Source organism: Nomascus leucogenys, chromosome 2 (assembly GCF_006542625.1).
Source record: "Nomascus leucogenys isolate Asia chromosome 2, Asia_NLE_v1, whole genome shotgun sequence".
NCBI classification, from domain to species: domain Eukaryota; kingdom Metazoa; phylum Chordata; class Mammalia; order Primates; family Hylobatidae; genus Nomascus; species Nomascus leucogenys.
In genome coordinates, this window is record NC_044382.1 from 51929712 (window position 1) to 51944653 (window position 14942).

Sequence of the window (14942 nt, forward strand, 5' to 3'; positions counted from 1 at the left end):
CAACATGGTGAAACCCCCTCTCTACTAAAAATACAAAAATTAGCTGGGTGTGGTGGCAGGCACCTGTAATCCCAGCTACTCAGGAGGCTGAGGCAAGAGAATCATTTGAACCCAGGAGGCAGAGGTTGGAGTGAGCCGAGATTGTGCCATTGTACTCCAGCCTGGGCAACAGAGCAAGACTCCATCTCAAAAAAAAAAAAGTACTCTTCTTTTGGTGGTAGATTTTGGATGACTTAAGAGTAATTTAATTTTCTAAATAAACATGCTTTGTGAGGTTTTTTTTGTTTTGTTTTGTTTCTTTTGGAGACAGGGTCTTGCTCTGTCACCCAGGCTGGAGTGCAGTGGCGTGATCATAGCTCACTGTAGCCTTGACCTCCCGGGCTCAAGAGATCCTCCCATCTCAGCCTCCTGAATTGCTGGGACCACAGGCATACACCAACATGCCCAGCTAATTTGATTTTTTGTAGAGACAGGGTCTCACCATGTTGATGTTGCCCAGATTGGTCTCAAATTCCTGAGCTCAAGCAATCCTCCTACCTCAGCGTCCCAAAGTGCTGGGATTACTGGCGTGAGCCACCATGCCTGGCCTAATAAACATATTTTATAATCAGAAAATTATTCCCTTTTTTAGAAAGCTCAGTCAGACCAGAGTCTCCCTAGCCAAAGCCTATCAGACATATAGCTGAGCAGCCGCCTTCCCTAATCCTAAGGGTATGTGTTTCCCCCTCACTATCCCAAGGAATATGGAGGGTTTTCCCTTTAATTTGTCTTTAACAAATTCCATAAAGTCAAGAGGCATGGGTATTCTACAGTCCTTTATTGCTAACTCCAAGGTACTCTCAGGCTATTTTTAACACTGGATAAACTGCATATACTGCCAATGCTTTTGCAAGCAGAGATGTGGAAAGAACAGAATATTATTAAGTACCTCTGGCAGTACAGTGCTAAGGAACATAGAATTCTGGGCCTTTCTCATTTAAAACACTAGTTCTGCAAGGCTGGGTAAATTCACTGCAATCTTTTCTCCTTACTACCCCGTAAGGGAAGAAGGAAAATAAAGAGGGATCGACTGGGATCTCTCAGGTTCTATCTGCAGAAACTCAAATGTGGCCGCAGACAGAGCTTGTTTACAAAGTCAGTGTAAAGAAGTCTGATACACTAGGAAGAAAAGGCGTTTTGTTGTCATACCTGCTGCTCAGAGCAAGCCACAAAGAGCAGCAACAGCAGACAGGAAAGGGTCCTATGGGCCTGAGGTTTAACACCGTAGGACTCCCACAGTCTAGTGAAGCCTATTTTCTCACTGATGACTTTAACTGGTTTAAGATAAAAATCTGGGAAATGAAAGAACTCTTTATTTTTTTTCCTTTAGCAACAGAATAAAGGCCTCAACACTGGTGGGGTTTTTTTCTGGGCTTACAACTAGTGATGTTGACTTCAATCAAAACAGCTGTCAAGACAAATAAAAGACATGCCCCAACCTGTCACACAGACCACAAAATAGAACAAGGGCAGCCAAGAGAGGAGGAATATGAGGCACCAAAGCCACGAACAGATTCAAACTTCTCCCATCCCCATCCTTTATGCTTACTTATCTCTCAGGACCAAATGACTGGTAAAATTACTTCCTCAAAAGGTAAGAAGCCTCCCTCCCCTCCAAAATGCAAAATATGCTATTCAAATATAAAGTATCTTTTTTTTTTTTTTTTTTTTTTTTTGGAGACAGAGTTTTGCTCGTTACCCAGGCTGGAGTACAATGGCGTGATCTCTGCTCACCACAACCTCCGCCTCCCAGGTTCAAGCAATTCTCCTGCCTCAGCCTCCTGAGTAGCTGGGATTACAGGCATGCGCCACCATGCCCAGCTAATTTTGTATTTTTAGTAGAGACAGAGTTTCTCCATGTTGGTCAGGCTGGTCTCGATCTCCCAACCTCAGGTGATCCGCCCGCCTCAGCCTCCCAAAGTGCTGGGATTACAGGCATGAGCCACGGCGCCTGGCCTAAAGTACCATTATTATAGTACCCCCCACCCCCCAACATGCTCCCAATCTCAGCCCCCACTTACATATGCAAGCAGCAGCGAGGAGACGGCAGGCCAGGTATGGGGGATCACAGCTGGGGAAGGACGGCTGGATGATGTAGTTGGCGAAGGTGATGGCGATGATGGCCTGACTGGTGGGCTCAACAACTAGCAGTGAGACCCACAGGCGGATGAAGGCAATGAAGCCCCCAAAGGCCTCTAGAATGTAAGCGTAGCTGGCTCCCGACTTGGTGATGGTAGTCCCCAGCTCTGCATAACAAAGGGCACCCACAACAGAGAAGAGCCCACCAATGGCCCACACAATCAGCGACATCCCATAGGAGGCAGTGTGTACCAGCACACCCTTGGGTGAGACAAAGATCCCTGAGCCGATCATGTTGCCCACCACCAGGCTGACCCCATTCAGCAGGGAGATCTCCTTCTTCAGCTGCATAGTTTCAGAAGACCTTTGAGGTGGCGAGCTGACATCTTCTTCCACCTGGGACTGGCTGGTGTTAGGGACAAGATGGTAGGTGGGTGTGGGCCTCCCAGGCTCCCTGGCTTCCATGACAAACAGTTCCTGCACACCTGTGTTTACTGTGGCCTGGCAAAGAATACAAGTATGTCAGTCTAGGGCAGGAGCTAGTGAGGCTCTATTTAGACCAGATTTCCCTGCCCACTTCCTATTTAGGGACAGCATGCCATGCACACAGCCCGAACTACAATAGGCCTGTCTCAGTTCCCACCATAGGACACAGGGAAATAGAAGTGGGTAGACCTTCACTGCTCCCAAGAAAGACGCCATGAGAGCTCAGGCATGATATGATGACGACTTCCAATGACAAATACCTGTCTTGCAGCCCAGAGTAGGCTGGCATTAAATTTGTCCAACGATTGGATTCTCCCTGAGTTATGGATTTCTGCTCTGTTCTCACCAGCTTAAAACCCAAAAACCTGCCCTGCAGAGAAGACCAGAGTCTCTGTACCTGGTACACAGTCATCACCAGCCTGAAAGGCTTCTCACTGTCCATATCCAGGTAATCCTGCCTACTCACCTCTACCCAAACATAAACTGGGACTTCTGCAATATCCAGCGAGACATGGAGACGTCTGCAGCTATTCTCAGGCCAGTACAGAACATGAGGAGGTGATGGGAAGGGCGAGAAAGATGCTAAGATAGGGGCACATCATCATTGTAGTGACTAAACCAAGGGGAAGTCCCTCATGAAAATACACGCCTGGTAGGGCGCAGTGGCTCCCACCTGTAATCCCAGCACGTTGGGAGGCCGAGGTAGGCGGATCACAAGGTCAGGAGATCGAGACCATCCTAGCCAAAACGGTGAAACCCCATCTCTACTAAAAATACAAAAATTAGCTGGGCATGGTGACACATACCTGTAATCCCCACTCAGGAGGCTGAGGCAGGAGAATCGCTTGAACCAGGGAGTCAGAGGTTGCAGTGAGCCAAGATCACGCCACTGCACTACAGCCTGGCAACAGAGCGAGACTCGGTCTCAAAAAAAAAAAAAAAAAAATACATGCCTGTGTATCACTGTGTCTGCAACACCTACCTTACTTTCCCATGTTGCTGCTTGCCCATTCAACATCTTTCTTTTTCCAAAGTACCCAAAAGAGAAGGGTTACGTAATAAGACAGGGTGGAAAAAGGGCATCCAGGGGCATCCCGACCCAGGGCTAATTTGCCATTGGTGTATTTGCTTTCTTCCCCAGCATGCCCTCATGTTGGATTCCACATTAACCTACCTATGAAGGACCCAGAATCTATCAAAGGAAAATAAGCACCTTCCTGACCCTGCACCCAGCGTGATCTTCTCCCTCCCTCAACTCCTGTGCCAGTCACACTTCTGATCCCTTGATCCCATCTCATCTTCAGAAGAAATCTGGTGGGCCATTTGATTCCCACCCATGAGTTAGTCCTTTAAGGTCACAGAGATAACCTCCAAGAATCAGCAATAGGAACAGGATCGGCAAGCACATCATCTTTCCAGAAGTCTCTTATCTGTTCAACAAATGTGTATGTGATGTGCCCGAACCTGGCCTCATGGAGCTCAGAGCAAGGAAACCACAGAGAGTCAAGAGTGAGTAGTTCTTAGGGAAAATGCTGATCTCCACAGTCCCCACCCAAAACTCCTGCTTTCCCTGTCCCAAACCCCTTCAAGTCCGGACCTGAGCCCAAGTCAAAAAGCTCCTCCCAGGCCCTAGTCAAGCCTTCCCCCAGTCCCAGGAGTGGAGGCAGCCGACCTCTGCTTCAGTGAGGCTGAGCTTTAAGGCAGCACCACTTTTGCTCTCACTCTGGCACCAAGCCATGCAGGATTCCTACGCAGGCACCTGGAAACATATTTGTTTTCATGTGCCTGTCAGGTGAGCCCAGGCATCCATTAGAACAAAACCAGTATACAGCTGGGGAGCCTATAGTCTCACATAAGAGTCAGGTGCAAAGAGACCTAGGATGCCTTTTCTGTCCAAGTCAACATGGAGACAAGCAGAGAAATCTGACCCCAGTGACCAATACAGCTCCCTCTATTCCATTAGACTCTAGCTGGGAGGAGGGATTGGGGTTACTAGGTATTCCCTTTGTATTCATAAAACCTGGCACTGGTGTCGCTGATATGGCTTTATCAGGTTTGTCAAATACACTGGTGAAACTACCCAGTGGCCTTATTTAGAGAGGTGGGGCACAGTCACAGCCCCACAAGACCTCATGCCTAGGATTTCAGTCACAGCACCTGAATGAAAGACAAGGTTCCTGCTGGAAGGTTAAGGACTCCTTCAGCCACGGAGAGTAGCAGAATCACACACAACTGAAGACAGATAAGACTTCTTTCTCTTTCAATCTCTCTCTCTCTTTTTTATTCGAGAGACAGGGTCTCACTTTGTCACCCAGGCTGGAGTGCAATCTTGCAATCACAGCTCACTGCAGCCTCCAACTCCTAGGCTCAAGCAGTCCTCTATCTCGGCCTCATGAGGAGCTAGGACTACAGGTGCTCGCCACCATGGCCAGCTATTTATTTATATATTTATTTATTTATTAAATTTGTTTGTAGAGGCAGTGTTTCACTATGTTGCCCAGGCTGGTCTTGAACTCCTGGCCTCAATTGATCCTCCTACCTTGGCCTCCTGAAGTGCTGAAATTACAGGTGTGAGCCACCATGCCAGGCTTCTTTATCTTCATTCAGTAACAAAATGCATGCTGGGCGCAGTGGCTCACGCCTGTAATCCCAGCACTTTCGGAGGCAGAGGCGGGCAGATCACAAGGCCAAGAGATTGAGACCATCCTGGCCAACATGGTGAAACCCCGTCTCTAATAAAAATACAAAAAAATTTAGCTGGGCGTGGTGGCATGCACTTGTAGTCTCAGCTACTCAGGAGGCTGAGGCAGGAGAATCACCTGAACCTGGGAGGCGGAGGTTGCAGTGAGCCAAGATAGCGCCACTGCACTCCAGTCTGGTGACAGAGCAAGACTCTGTCTCAAAAAAAAGAAAACAAAAGAAAAATGCAATTGTTATCAAGAGTCTGTCCTTGGCAAAAGTAATTAAAGTTCCTACCTCTTCGCTAAACACCCAAGAGCAAAATTGTGATGTAACCCTAGCAGCTCCCAAGAGCACATGACTAAGTCCCAGGCTTGGCTTGGCACATGACTAACCCTAAGGCCATCCCTCACCTTCTCTCCATATCTAAACTTCACCTTGGCAGGGCACAGTGGTGCACACCTGTAATCCCAGCACTTTGGGAGACCAAAGCAGGTGGATCACTTGAGCCCAGGAGACCAGCCTGGGCAATGGCAAAACCCTGTCTACACCAAAAAACTGCAAAAGTTAGCTGCGCATGGTGGCACACACCTGTAGTCTTAGTTACTCAGGAGGCTGAAGTGGGAGGATCACCTGAGCCCAAGAAGGTTGAGGCTGCAGTGAGCCATGATCACACCATTGCACTCCCACCTGGGTGACAGAGACCCTGTCTCAAAAAACAAACAACAAAAAGTACAAATAAAATGGGACCAGACATGATGACTCACGCCTATAATCCTAGTACTTTGGGAAACCAAGGCCAGAGGATCGCCTGAAGCCAGGAGTTCAGGAGTAGCCTGGGCAACATAGAGAGGCTCTGTCTCTACAAAAAAATGAAATAAGAAAAAACTAGGCCAGGCACAGTGGTCCACACCTGTAATCCAGCACTTTGGGAGGCTGAGGCAAGAGGATTGCTTGAGCCCAGGAGTCCAAGACCAGCCTGGACAATATGGCAAGACCCCATCTCTACAAAAAATACAAAAATTAGCCGGGCACGGTGGCACATGCCAGTTACTTGGGAGGCCAAGGTAGGAGTATCTCTTGAGCCAAGGAGGTCAGGGCTGCGGTGAGCCATTATCATGCCACTGCATTCCAGCCTGGGCAACAGAGCAAGACTCTGTTTCAAAAAAAAAAAAAAAAAAAAAATCTAATATAAAATGGAAAGTCCTCAACTTCCAGCTTCCATTCAGTATAGATAGCACATTCCCACTCCAGTGACAAACAACAATTTTTCTTGGAGCCATCAGAAAGCTGAAGTTACAGGGCAACCAACTAGATTGAAACTGGTGGAAAGATGGCCACCTCCAAGGAGATAGAGAGATACAGGGTCTGGTTCACTTGTGGCAGTGGGAGAAAGATGAGACCACCATTTAGGTGAGTCAGAAGAATTCAAGTAAATTTTTTTTTTAATTACCAAATGTCAAGTGTGGGTTAGTCAGAGCCACAGACACTCAGGTTTTTTCCATAGACCTCAGTGGTTACTCAAAAGAAATATTGGGCAAGTAACCTGAGAAAACTCTCTTGGTAGTGCTGGCTTATGGGAGGGAAAATACAAAGGCCAACCTATACCCTTCTCCTCTAAATAATAAAAACCATAAACCCCTGGGAAAGGGCAGCAAACTCTGTCACTCCTGAGGCAGCTGGGGCAGGATAAAAGAAAAAAAAAACTCTATGCCTAGAGGAGGGGTAGGAAATTCTGGGCAAGACCACTGGAGGTGTCTTTCTCCTGGGAAAAGGGGAGGAGCACCCAGAAAGATCCACTCCCAAGACCCAGGGAAACCAACAGGGCCTGCCTAAGACTGAGGCTGAACCAGAACAACAGAGAAATCCCTACTCCCTACCACCAGGTTAGCAAGCACCCAGGAACAAGCAACAGTAGTCTACCACTGAGACTGTGCACTGAGGCATAGGTGCACAGAGAAATCCTAAAGCTGAGGGTGGCTGGACGCAGTGGCTTACACCTGTAATCTCAGCTACTCTGGAGGCTAAGGCTGGAGGAACTTGAGGCCAAGAGTTCGAGACCAGCCTGGGCAACATAGCAAGACCCCATCTCTACAAAAAAAATTAAAAAGTAGCCAGGTATGATGGCATACGCCTATAGCCCCACCTATTTACTCAGAAAGCTAAGAGGTAAGTTTGAGCTCAGGAGTTTGGAGGCTGCAGTGAACCATGATGGCACCACTGGCATTCCAGCTTTAGTGACACAGTGAGATGACCGAGTGAGACCTTTTTTCTTTCTTTTTTTTTTTTCTGAGACAGAGTCTTGCTTTGTCATGCAGGCTGGAGTGCAGTGGTACAATCTTGGCTCACTGTAACCTCCGCCTCCTGGGTTCGAGGGATTCTCCTGCCTCAGCCTCCTGAGTAGCTGGGACTACAGGTGTGCACTACCAAGCAAGCTAATAAGCTGAGGGTATGGATGGAGGATAACCACTGAGAAAAAGCCTCCCTCCAGAAAATCAACCGTAAGCTGGCAAGGCAACATGAGAAGAATTTGAAGCCATTGGTGCACCTAACGTAACCATAGCAACAATAACACCCAAACACAACTGTCTCCTGACTAGGAGTTCAAACTCCCATACAAACAGTCTAGCAAAGAAGAGCTGTACCCAGTTCCCCAAATAAATACTATATACCTCAGTCTCTACTGTTCCACATACCGTATCTGGCAATCAGTAACAAGTTACAAGCAACATAAAAAAAGCAAGAAAAACAACCCACTATCAAGAGGTAAAGTAATCAACAGGACCATACTGAGAGATGACCCAGATAATGGAAACATCAAACAAGGAATTTAAAATAATTGTGTTTGATACATTTAAGGCTCTACTGAAAAAGTTGAACAGCATGCGGAAACAAATGTAGAACTTTAGCAGTGAGATGAAAACCAAAAGGGTCAAAATGGAAAAAGTGAAAAAATAGAACATCAAGCTGTGGTGCAATATCAAATAGCCTAGGTAAATATTTTTTAAATACGTATTTTTGCTCTTTTTTTTTTTAGACGGAGTTTCGTTCATTGCCCACGCTGGAGTGCAGTGGCTCGATCTCGGCTCACCGCAACCTCTGCCTCCCAAGTTCAAACAATTCTTCTGCCTCAGCCTCATGAGTAGCTGGGATTACAGGCACAAGCCCCCACACCCAGCTAATTTTTTTATTTTTAGTAGAGACGGAGTTCACCATGTTGGCCAGGATGGTCTGGATCTCTTGACCTCGTGATCCGCCTGTCTGGGCCTCCCAAAGTGCTGGGATTACAGGTGTGAGCCACGACACCCAGCCCCGGCTAATTTTCATTTTTAGTAGAGACGGGGTTTCTCCATGTTGGTGAGGCTGGTCTTGAACTCCCAACCTCAGGTAATCCGCCCACCTCGGCCTCCCAAAGTGCTGGGATTACAGGCGTGAGCCACCGCGCCCAACCACATTTTTGCTTATTTTTAGTAACTTTAGAATATAACTGACTACCCAAAACAAAAATAGTAGTAATGTATTATGGGATTATAGCATATTTAAACGTAAAAATGTCAAGCCGGGCACGGTGGCCCACACCTATAATCCCTGCACTTTGGGAGGCTGAGGCAGGGGGAATCACTTGAGCACAGGAGTTTGAGACCAGCCTCGGCAACACAGCAAGACCTTGTCTCTACAAAAAATATAAAAATTAGCCAGGCATAGTGACGCACACCTGTAGTCCCAGCTACTCAGGAGGCTAAGACAGGATGATCCCTTGAACCTGGGAGTCAGAGGTTGCAGTGAGCTGAGAGATCGCACCACTGCACTCCAGCCTGGGCACTTCAGTGAGACCTGGTCTCCAAAAAAACAAGTAAAATGTCTGGCCAGTCCGTGGGAAGCCAAGAAGGGAGGGAGGATCACTTGAGGCCGAGTTCAAGACCAACCTGGGCAACATGGGGAGATCTCTGTCTCTACAAAAGGAAGGAAAGAAAGAAGGAGGGAAGGAGGGAAGGAAAGAAGGAAGGAAAAGGGAAGGAGGGAAGGAGGGATGGAGGAAGGAAGGTAGGTGAACTGGCTGTATTAACATCAGACATTTTCTGTCACAGTACTTATTCTTCAGGTAACAACTGATAAAGAATAAATAATGGCAAAAAGCTACTAAGACTTGGTTTTGAAGGAATTTGCATTTAATTAATCACAACAGTAGCTACATACATTCCAAAAACAGCAGTGCGTACCTGTGTGAGACGTGTTGTCTATCCTGTCCTCAGGGTAGATCTGCAGACCCTCTGCAACAATGGAATGAAAATCGTTGATTCAAGAGGTCAATAATTAAGACATTACCTCCAGCTAGGCATTATAAGAGGGTCATCAAAATTCTACCAGATCACCCTCCTGAATTGGCTATCCTTTTCCCTCAATTTTTATCCAATTCATAAGAGAAATTGCTACTTCCAATTAGTTACAGGTGCCACGAAAAAAAAAAGAGAGAAATTGGTATGTGAGGATCACACACAATATCAATCTCTCTCAGCCTGGGTAACATGGCAAAACCTCACCTCTACCAAAAAAATACAAAAAATTAGGCTGGGTGCAGTGGTTCAAGCCTGTAATCCCAGCACTTTGAGAGGCCAAGGTAAGAAGATGGCTTGAGGCCAGGAGTTCGAGACCAACCTGGGCAACATGGCAAAAACAAAAAAAAATTTTTTTTTTTTTTTTGGGGACAGAGTTCCGCTCTTGTTGCCCAGGCTGGAGTGCAATGACGCGATCTTGGCTCACTGCCACCTCCGCCTCCTGGGTTCAAGCAATTCTCCTGCCTCAGCTTTCCGAGTAGCTGGGATTACAGGCATGCGCCACCACACCCGGCTAATTTTTTGTGTTTAGTAGAGATGGGGTTTCACCATGTTGGTCAGGCTGGTCTCGGACTCCTGGGACGTCAGGTGATCCGCCTGCCTCAGCCTCCCAAAGTGCTGGGATTACAGGCGTGAGCCACCGCACCCAGCCAACAAAAAAATTTTTAAAAATTTTAAATTCCTGCAGTCTCCTGCAGCAGGTAATAAAGGAATTTAACAGAATACTAAAATTTCCCCATGAAAATTTAACCACGAAACTGCCACAAGCAATTTTTGGAATAAATGAATTTATCACAATTCAATTACATCAGAAAACGGGATGAAAGGGGGGAAAAGCTCAATTACAAAGGAAGTTTTACAAAGTGGATTTGAAACCAAAATTTTTGTAATGACTAAAGAAAAAAATGCTGTTGAGAATGTTTGGAAAAACTCAAAACCATTTTTACTGGGTACTCTCACACCACAACAATCAACACAGAAGAGTTCCGTGACCAAATGCCGGCGGGGAGGGTTCCCTACTAACAAGCAATCATTTCTCCCCAGGGACACCAGCTGAGAGTCCTCCAGTTCAATCCCAACACTATCTACCTGGAGACAGCATCAGATCCCACAGAGGAAGGGCCCAGTCCCACAAGACTGCCCCTCCCCCACAGGATACCTGGCACAAATCCAGGCCTCCTGAACTTCTGACCGAACTGTTTCAAGTTGGGGCTCCCAAGACTCCTCTTTCGGTTCAATTAATTTGCTAGAGCGGCTCACAGAACTCAGAGAAACACTTACTTACGTTTACTGGTATATTATAAAGGGTATAACAAAGGATACAGATGAAGAGGTTTGCAGAGCCACATATGGGGGAAGGGTCACAGACTTTCCTTGTCCTCCCAAGGAGAAGTACCATCCAGGAACCTCCACGTGTCCAGCTATCCGGAAGCTCCCCAAATCCCCGGCCTCTTGGGTTTTTATGGAGGCTTCATTACATAGGCATGAGTGATTAAGCCACTGGCCATTGGTGATCAAGTTAACCTCACCCTCCTCCTTTCTCCCCTCCCCGGAGGTTGGGGGTAGGGCTCAAAGTCCCAACCCTCTAATCCTGACTTGGTCTTTCCAGTGACCAGCCCCCATCCTGAAGCTTTCTAGGGGCTGCCAGACACCAATCATCAGCATACAAAAAGACATTACTTTGATCTTTCTAAGTATTTTAGGAGTTGTATGCTAGGAAACGGGCTGAAGACCAAAAAATATTTTGCTATATTACAGAGAAATACATCAAAATATTTTTATTACCCCCTCTGGTTGAATCAAAATCTTAACTATAGTGAAAACACAGAAGACTTTTTCTTATAAAACTCTCTGAGTTATGGCCAGGCGCGGTGTCTCACACCTGTAATCCCAGCACTTTGGGAGGCTGAGGTGGGTGGATCGCCTGAGGTCAGGAGTTCGGGACCAGCCTGGCCAACATAGTGAAACCCCGTCTCTGCTAAAAATACAAAAAATTGTCCGGGCATGGTGGTGGGCGCCTGTAATCCCAGCTACTCGGGTGGCTGAGGCATGAGAATCACTTGAACCCGGGAGTTGGAGGTTACAGTGAGCCGAGATCGCACCATTGCACACCAGCCTGGGCAATGAGAGCGAAACTCCATCTCAAAAAAAAAAAAAAAAAATCCACCACAATTGGGAGGCCGAGACGGGCAGATTGCCTAGCTCAGGAGTTCGTGACCAGCCTGGCCAACATGGTAAAGCCCCATCTCTACTAAAAATACAATTAGCTGGGCATGGTGGCGGGTGCCTGTAATCCCAGCTACTTGGGAGGCTGAAGCAAGAGAATCGCTTGAACCCAGGAGGCAGAGGTTGCAGTGAGCAGAGATCACGCCACGACACCCCAGCCTGGGTGACGGAGTGAGACTCTGTCTCCAAAAAAAAAAAGAAAAAACCCACCACAATTACTCTTTAGAAAGAGTTGTAACATAAATAAATGTATAATTTATTTTTATAATAAATTAGTGTTATTTAACATGTAATACTAAAGAGTTGTTAATTATGTGTAAGCCATTCTCTTTACTAGTATTGTATTCACACTGTATACAAGTAAGTAAAAACTCTTTGTAAATCACACAAACAAAAGACAGTGCAACAATATTCACCTGTCAAGAAATACGCGAACATCACACTTTCATAAGCCACCTCCTCATAAATGGGTCCAGTACTGAGAAGGAAATGAAGTCCCCTGCAGCAAGGCCTAATTCCACTTGTCTGCCTCGGCCACATAAACTCTGCAACAAAGAGTGGGAGGGAACTGATGAAAAAATGAACCCTTTTAACCTGAGAAAGCTGATTTAAAAATATATGTATATATGTGTGTGCATGTGTGTGTGTGTGTATGTGTGTGTGTAATTTTTTTTTTAATTAACCAAGAAAGCAGCAGAATGATATTTCCTTGTAAAATCTAAATTTTACATGCCCGACAGGGGCAGTCCTAATTACTGGCAGGTTCCCTGACACCCACAGGGTGGGTATAACTGAAGCAGCCAGCCCAAACCTGTCAGAGAACTGGCCTTGTCACATTAAATCATGCATGTCTAGGCAGCTCTGGGGCCCCAGGTCCCGTGGGCACTGTTTACATAACTTTTTTTCTTTTTTTTTGGAGACAGAGTCCCGCTCTGTCGCCCAGGCTAGAGTGCAATGGCGCAATCTTGGCTCACTGCAACCTCCGCCTCCCGGGCTCAAGCCATTCTCCTGCCTCAGCCTCCCAAGTAGGTGGGACTACAGGTGCCCACCACCACACCTGGCTCATTTTTTGTATTTTTAGTAGAGACGGGATTTCACCATGTTAGCCAGGATGCTCTCGATCTCCTGACCTCGTGATCCGCCTGCCTTGGCCTCCCAAAGTGCTGGGATTACAGGCCTGAGCCACCGCGCCTGGCCTGCATAACTTTTTTAGAAACTAATATACATCCAACAGATTACAGCAGAAAGCACAAAGGTCAGGAAATTTCTTCCACTAAGAAGTTCCAGGGAGATGGGGATCATAAAACCGGTACATGCAATAAAAATACATCCATGGCCAAATAGGGAAGGAGGACAAGGAGAGGAAGAGAGGAGAAAATCAGGGTGGTGGTTTTCCACACACTTGCCAGGAAAATAAATCAGGCTGGTGGTTTTCCACACACTTGCCAGGAAAATAAACTCCAGTGTAACGACCTGAATGATGATCTGAGATCAAAGTTGGGAAGCAAAAGCCATCTGCGCAGCATACATGGGACCTGAATAATGCAGGCAGCCTGGGCAGGTCCCCAAAGGGCCTCACCGCCACCAAAAAGAGGTGGAACTGATATAAGGAAGCACTCACAGCCTTTCAAATCTGCTCCTCCCAGATCTGAAATCTGGGAGCAGCTCTGAGAGATAAGCTCTGGATGGCTGGACACTGAACTGCCGCCCTGTGAGATGAGCTGGTCCTGGCTTTTTCCCCTATCAAGGGCAGAGGCTGAATTCTTTTTAACTGTGTCACCAAGCCCAGGGCATACAAGAGGTACTCAAAAACGTGTTCGCCGACACCCTGATTCCTATTTATACTGATCATTACACAACATGTTTGCTTAGAGCGCAGCGAAGAATTTTCAGAATGTTTCACGTCTATCTCCCCACATTCAGGAGAGATAGTCACACAAGATGACAGGCTATAGGGACGCTCAAAAGAGCCATAATCACCAGGGGCACGCGGGTTCCCCAGCGCCAGCAGCCCAACGCTCCAGGCTCCAGCACGCCACAAAACCCTGCGGCATTCTCTAAAGTAAAAGGACTGATTTTAAAATGATAATCGTCATTCTTGCGACAGCCCCAGGAAGCCTGGCTCCTGCGGTCCTGAGCCCGCGTCTTTCTCCGCCCCACCGCGGCCGCCACACAGCACAGGTTCTCCGTCCTGCAGTCGGAGGCACAGTCACAGTCCCACTCAGGGTCACCGTCGCACAGTCTCACGCTCGCGGCGCGGCCCGCACACTCAGCGTCCCGGTCACCCTCGCACCTGGGGTTTCCCTCTCCACACACACCCCCCGTCTCCCTCACACTCGCCGCGTCGCCAGCACACCCCAAGACTGGCTCCCTCGCGGTCACCATCAGCCTCCGGGGCTCGCACCATACAGCGTTTCTCCCACACTCGGCCCTCACGCTCGAGGTCTGTCTCTCCTCGTGGCACCCCCCGCCCCTCACCCGCAGCGCCTCTCGCGCGGCCCCGATCGGCCAGCCCTGCGCCGTTTCTGGGCCGCATTCCGCTCCCGACGGCGGCAGCGAAGACCCACAGGGCTCGGCTCCCACAGAACGCGGCCCAGCCCCGGCCCCGCTCCCGGCGCGCCCGCCCATGGCCCAGCCCGTTACCTCCCAGTGGCCCGGCGCCGCCAGGATGCTCGGTCGCGCCGCCGCCGCCGCCGCCGCGGCAGCTCAGGCCCCGCCCCGCCACGTCACTCGCCGCCGGATCGCGACAGCGCGCGCCGCGTCGGGACACAGTTTCGTGCGGGGCCAGCTGGAGGCGGCGCTTCCGGGCCCCCGTGGCCGCCACAGCCTGGCCGGTACGGGGTCCGCCGGCCCAGAACGTGAGCGTGGACGCCCGACAGCCCCCAGCTGCCTCGTCAGGGCCCGAGCAGCCCGTGAACTGGGCCCGGCCACGCTCGCCGCCTTGGAGTTAGATGGGGCCTCCGAGGGCGTCCACACCGGACATTCCCGCGGGGAGCTCTCATCGGCCCCTGCACCCCGTTCCTATCTCGCCCTTGACCTGGGCCCGACGTCCTGGGCGCCCCCTACAGCTCACACAGGGATCCAAACGGCCTCCGCCGC

General features: G+C 48.6%; 1 protein-coding gene across 3 annotated transcripts in view; it reads right to left on the minus strand.

The window, feature by feature from the left end:
- SLC7A6 (solute carrier family 7 member 6) overlaps positions 1–14663 on the minus strand; it is a 39696-nt gene extending 25033 nt beyond the window's left edge. The window contains exons 1-3 of one of the 3 annotated variants that reach the window (XM_030794981.1): positions 14487–14663; positions 12260–12388; positions 2061–2619 (exon numbers count right to left, since the gene is read on the minus strand). In XM_030794981.1, coding sequence (XP_030650841.1) covers positions 2061–2583 — 523 coding nt within the window. In that variant the 5' untranslated portion in view covers positions 2584–2619; positions 12260–12388; positions 14487–14663. Of the gene's footprint in view, positions 1–2060; positions 2620–9503; positions 9555–12259; positions 12389–14486 lie in introns of those variants that run through there. The other 2 variants (XM_030794984.1, XM_004087302.3) reach the window with 2 other exon arrangements.
- Between the last annotated feature and the right edge of the window lie 279 nt (positions 14664–14942).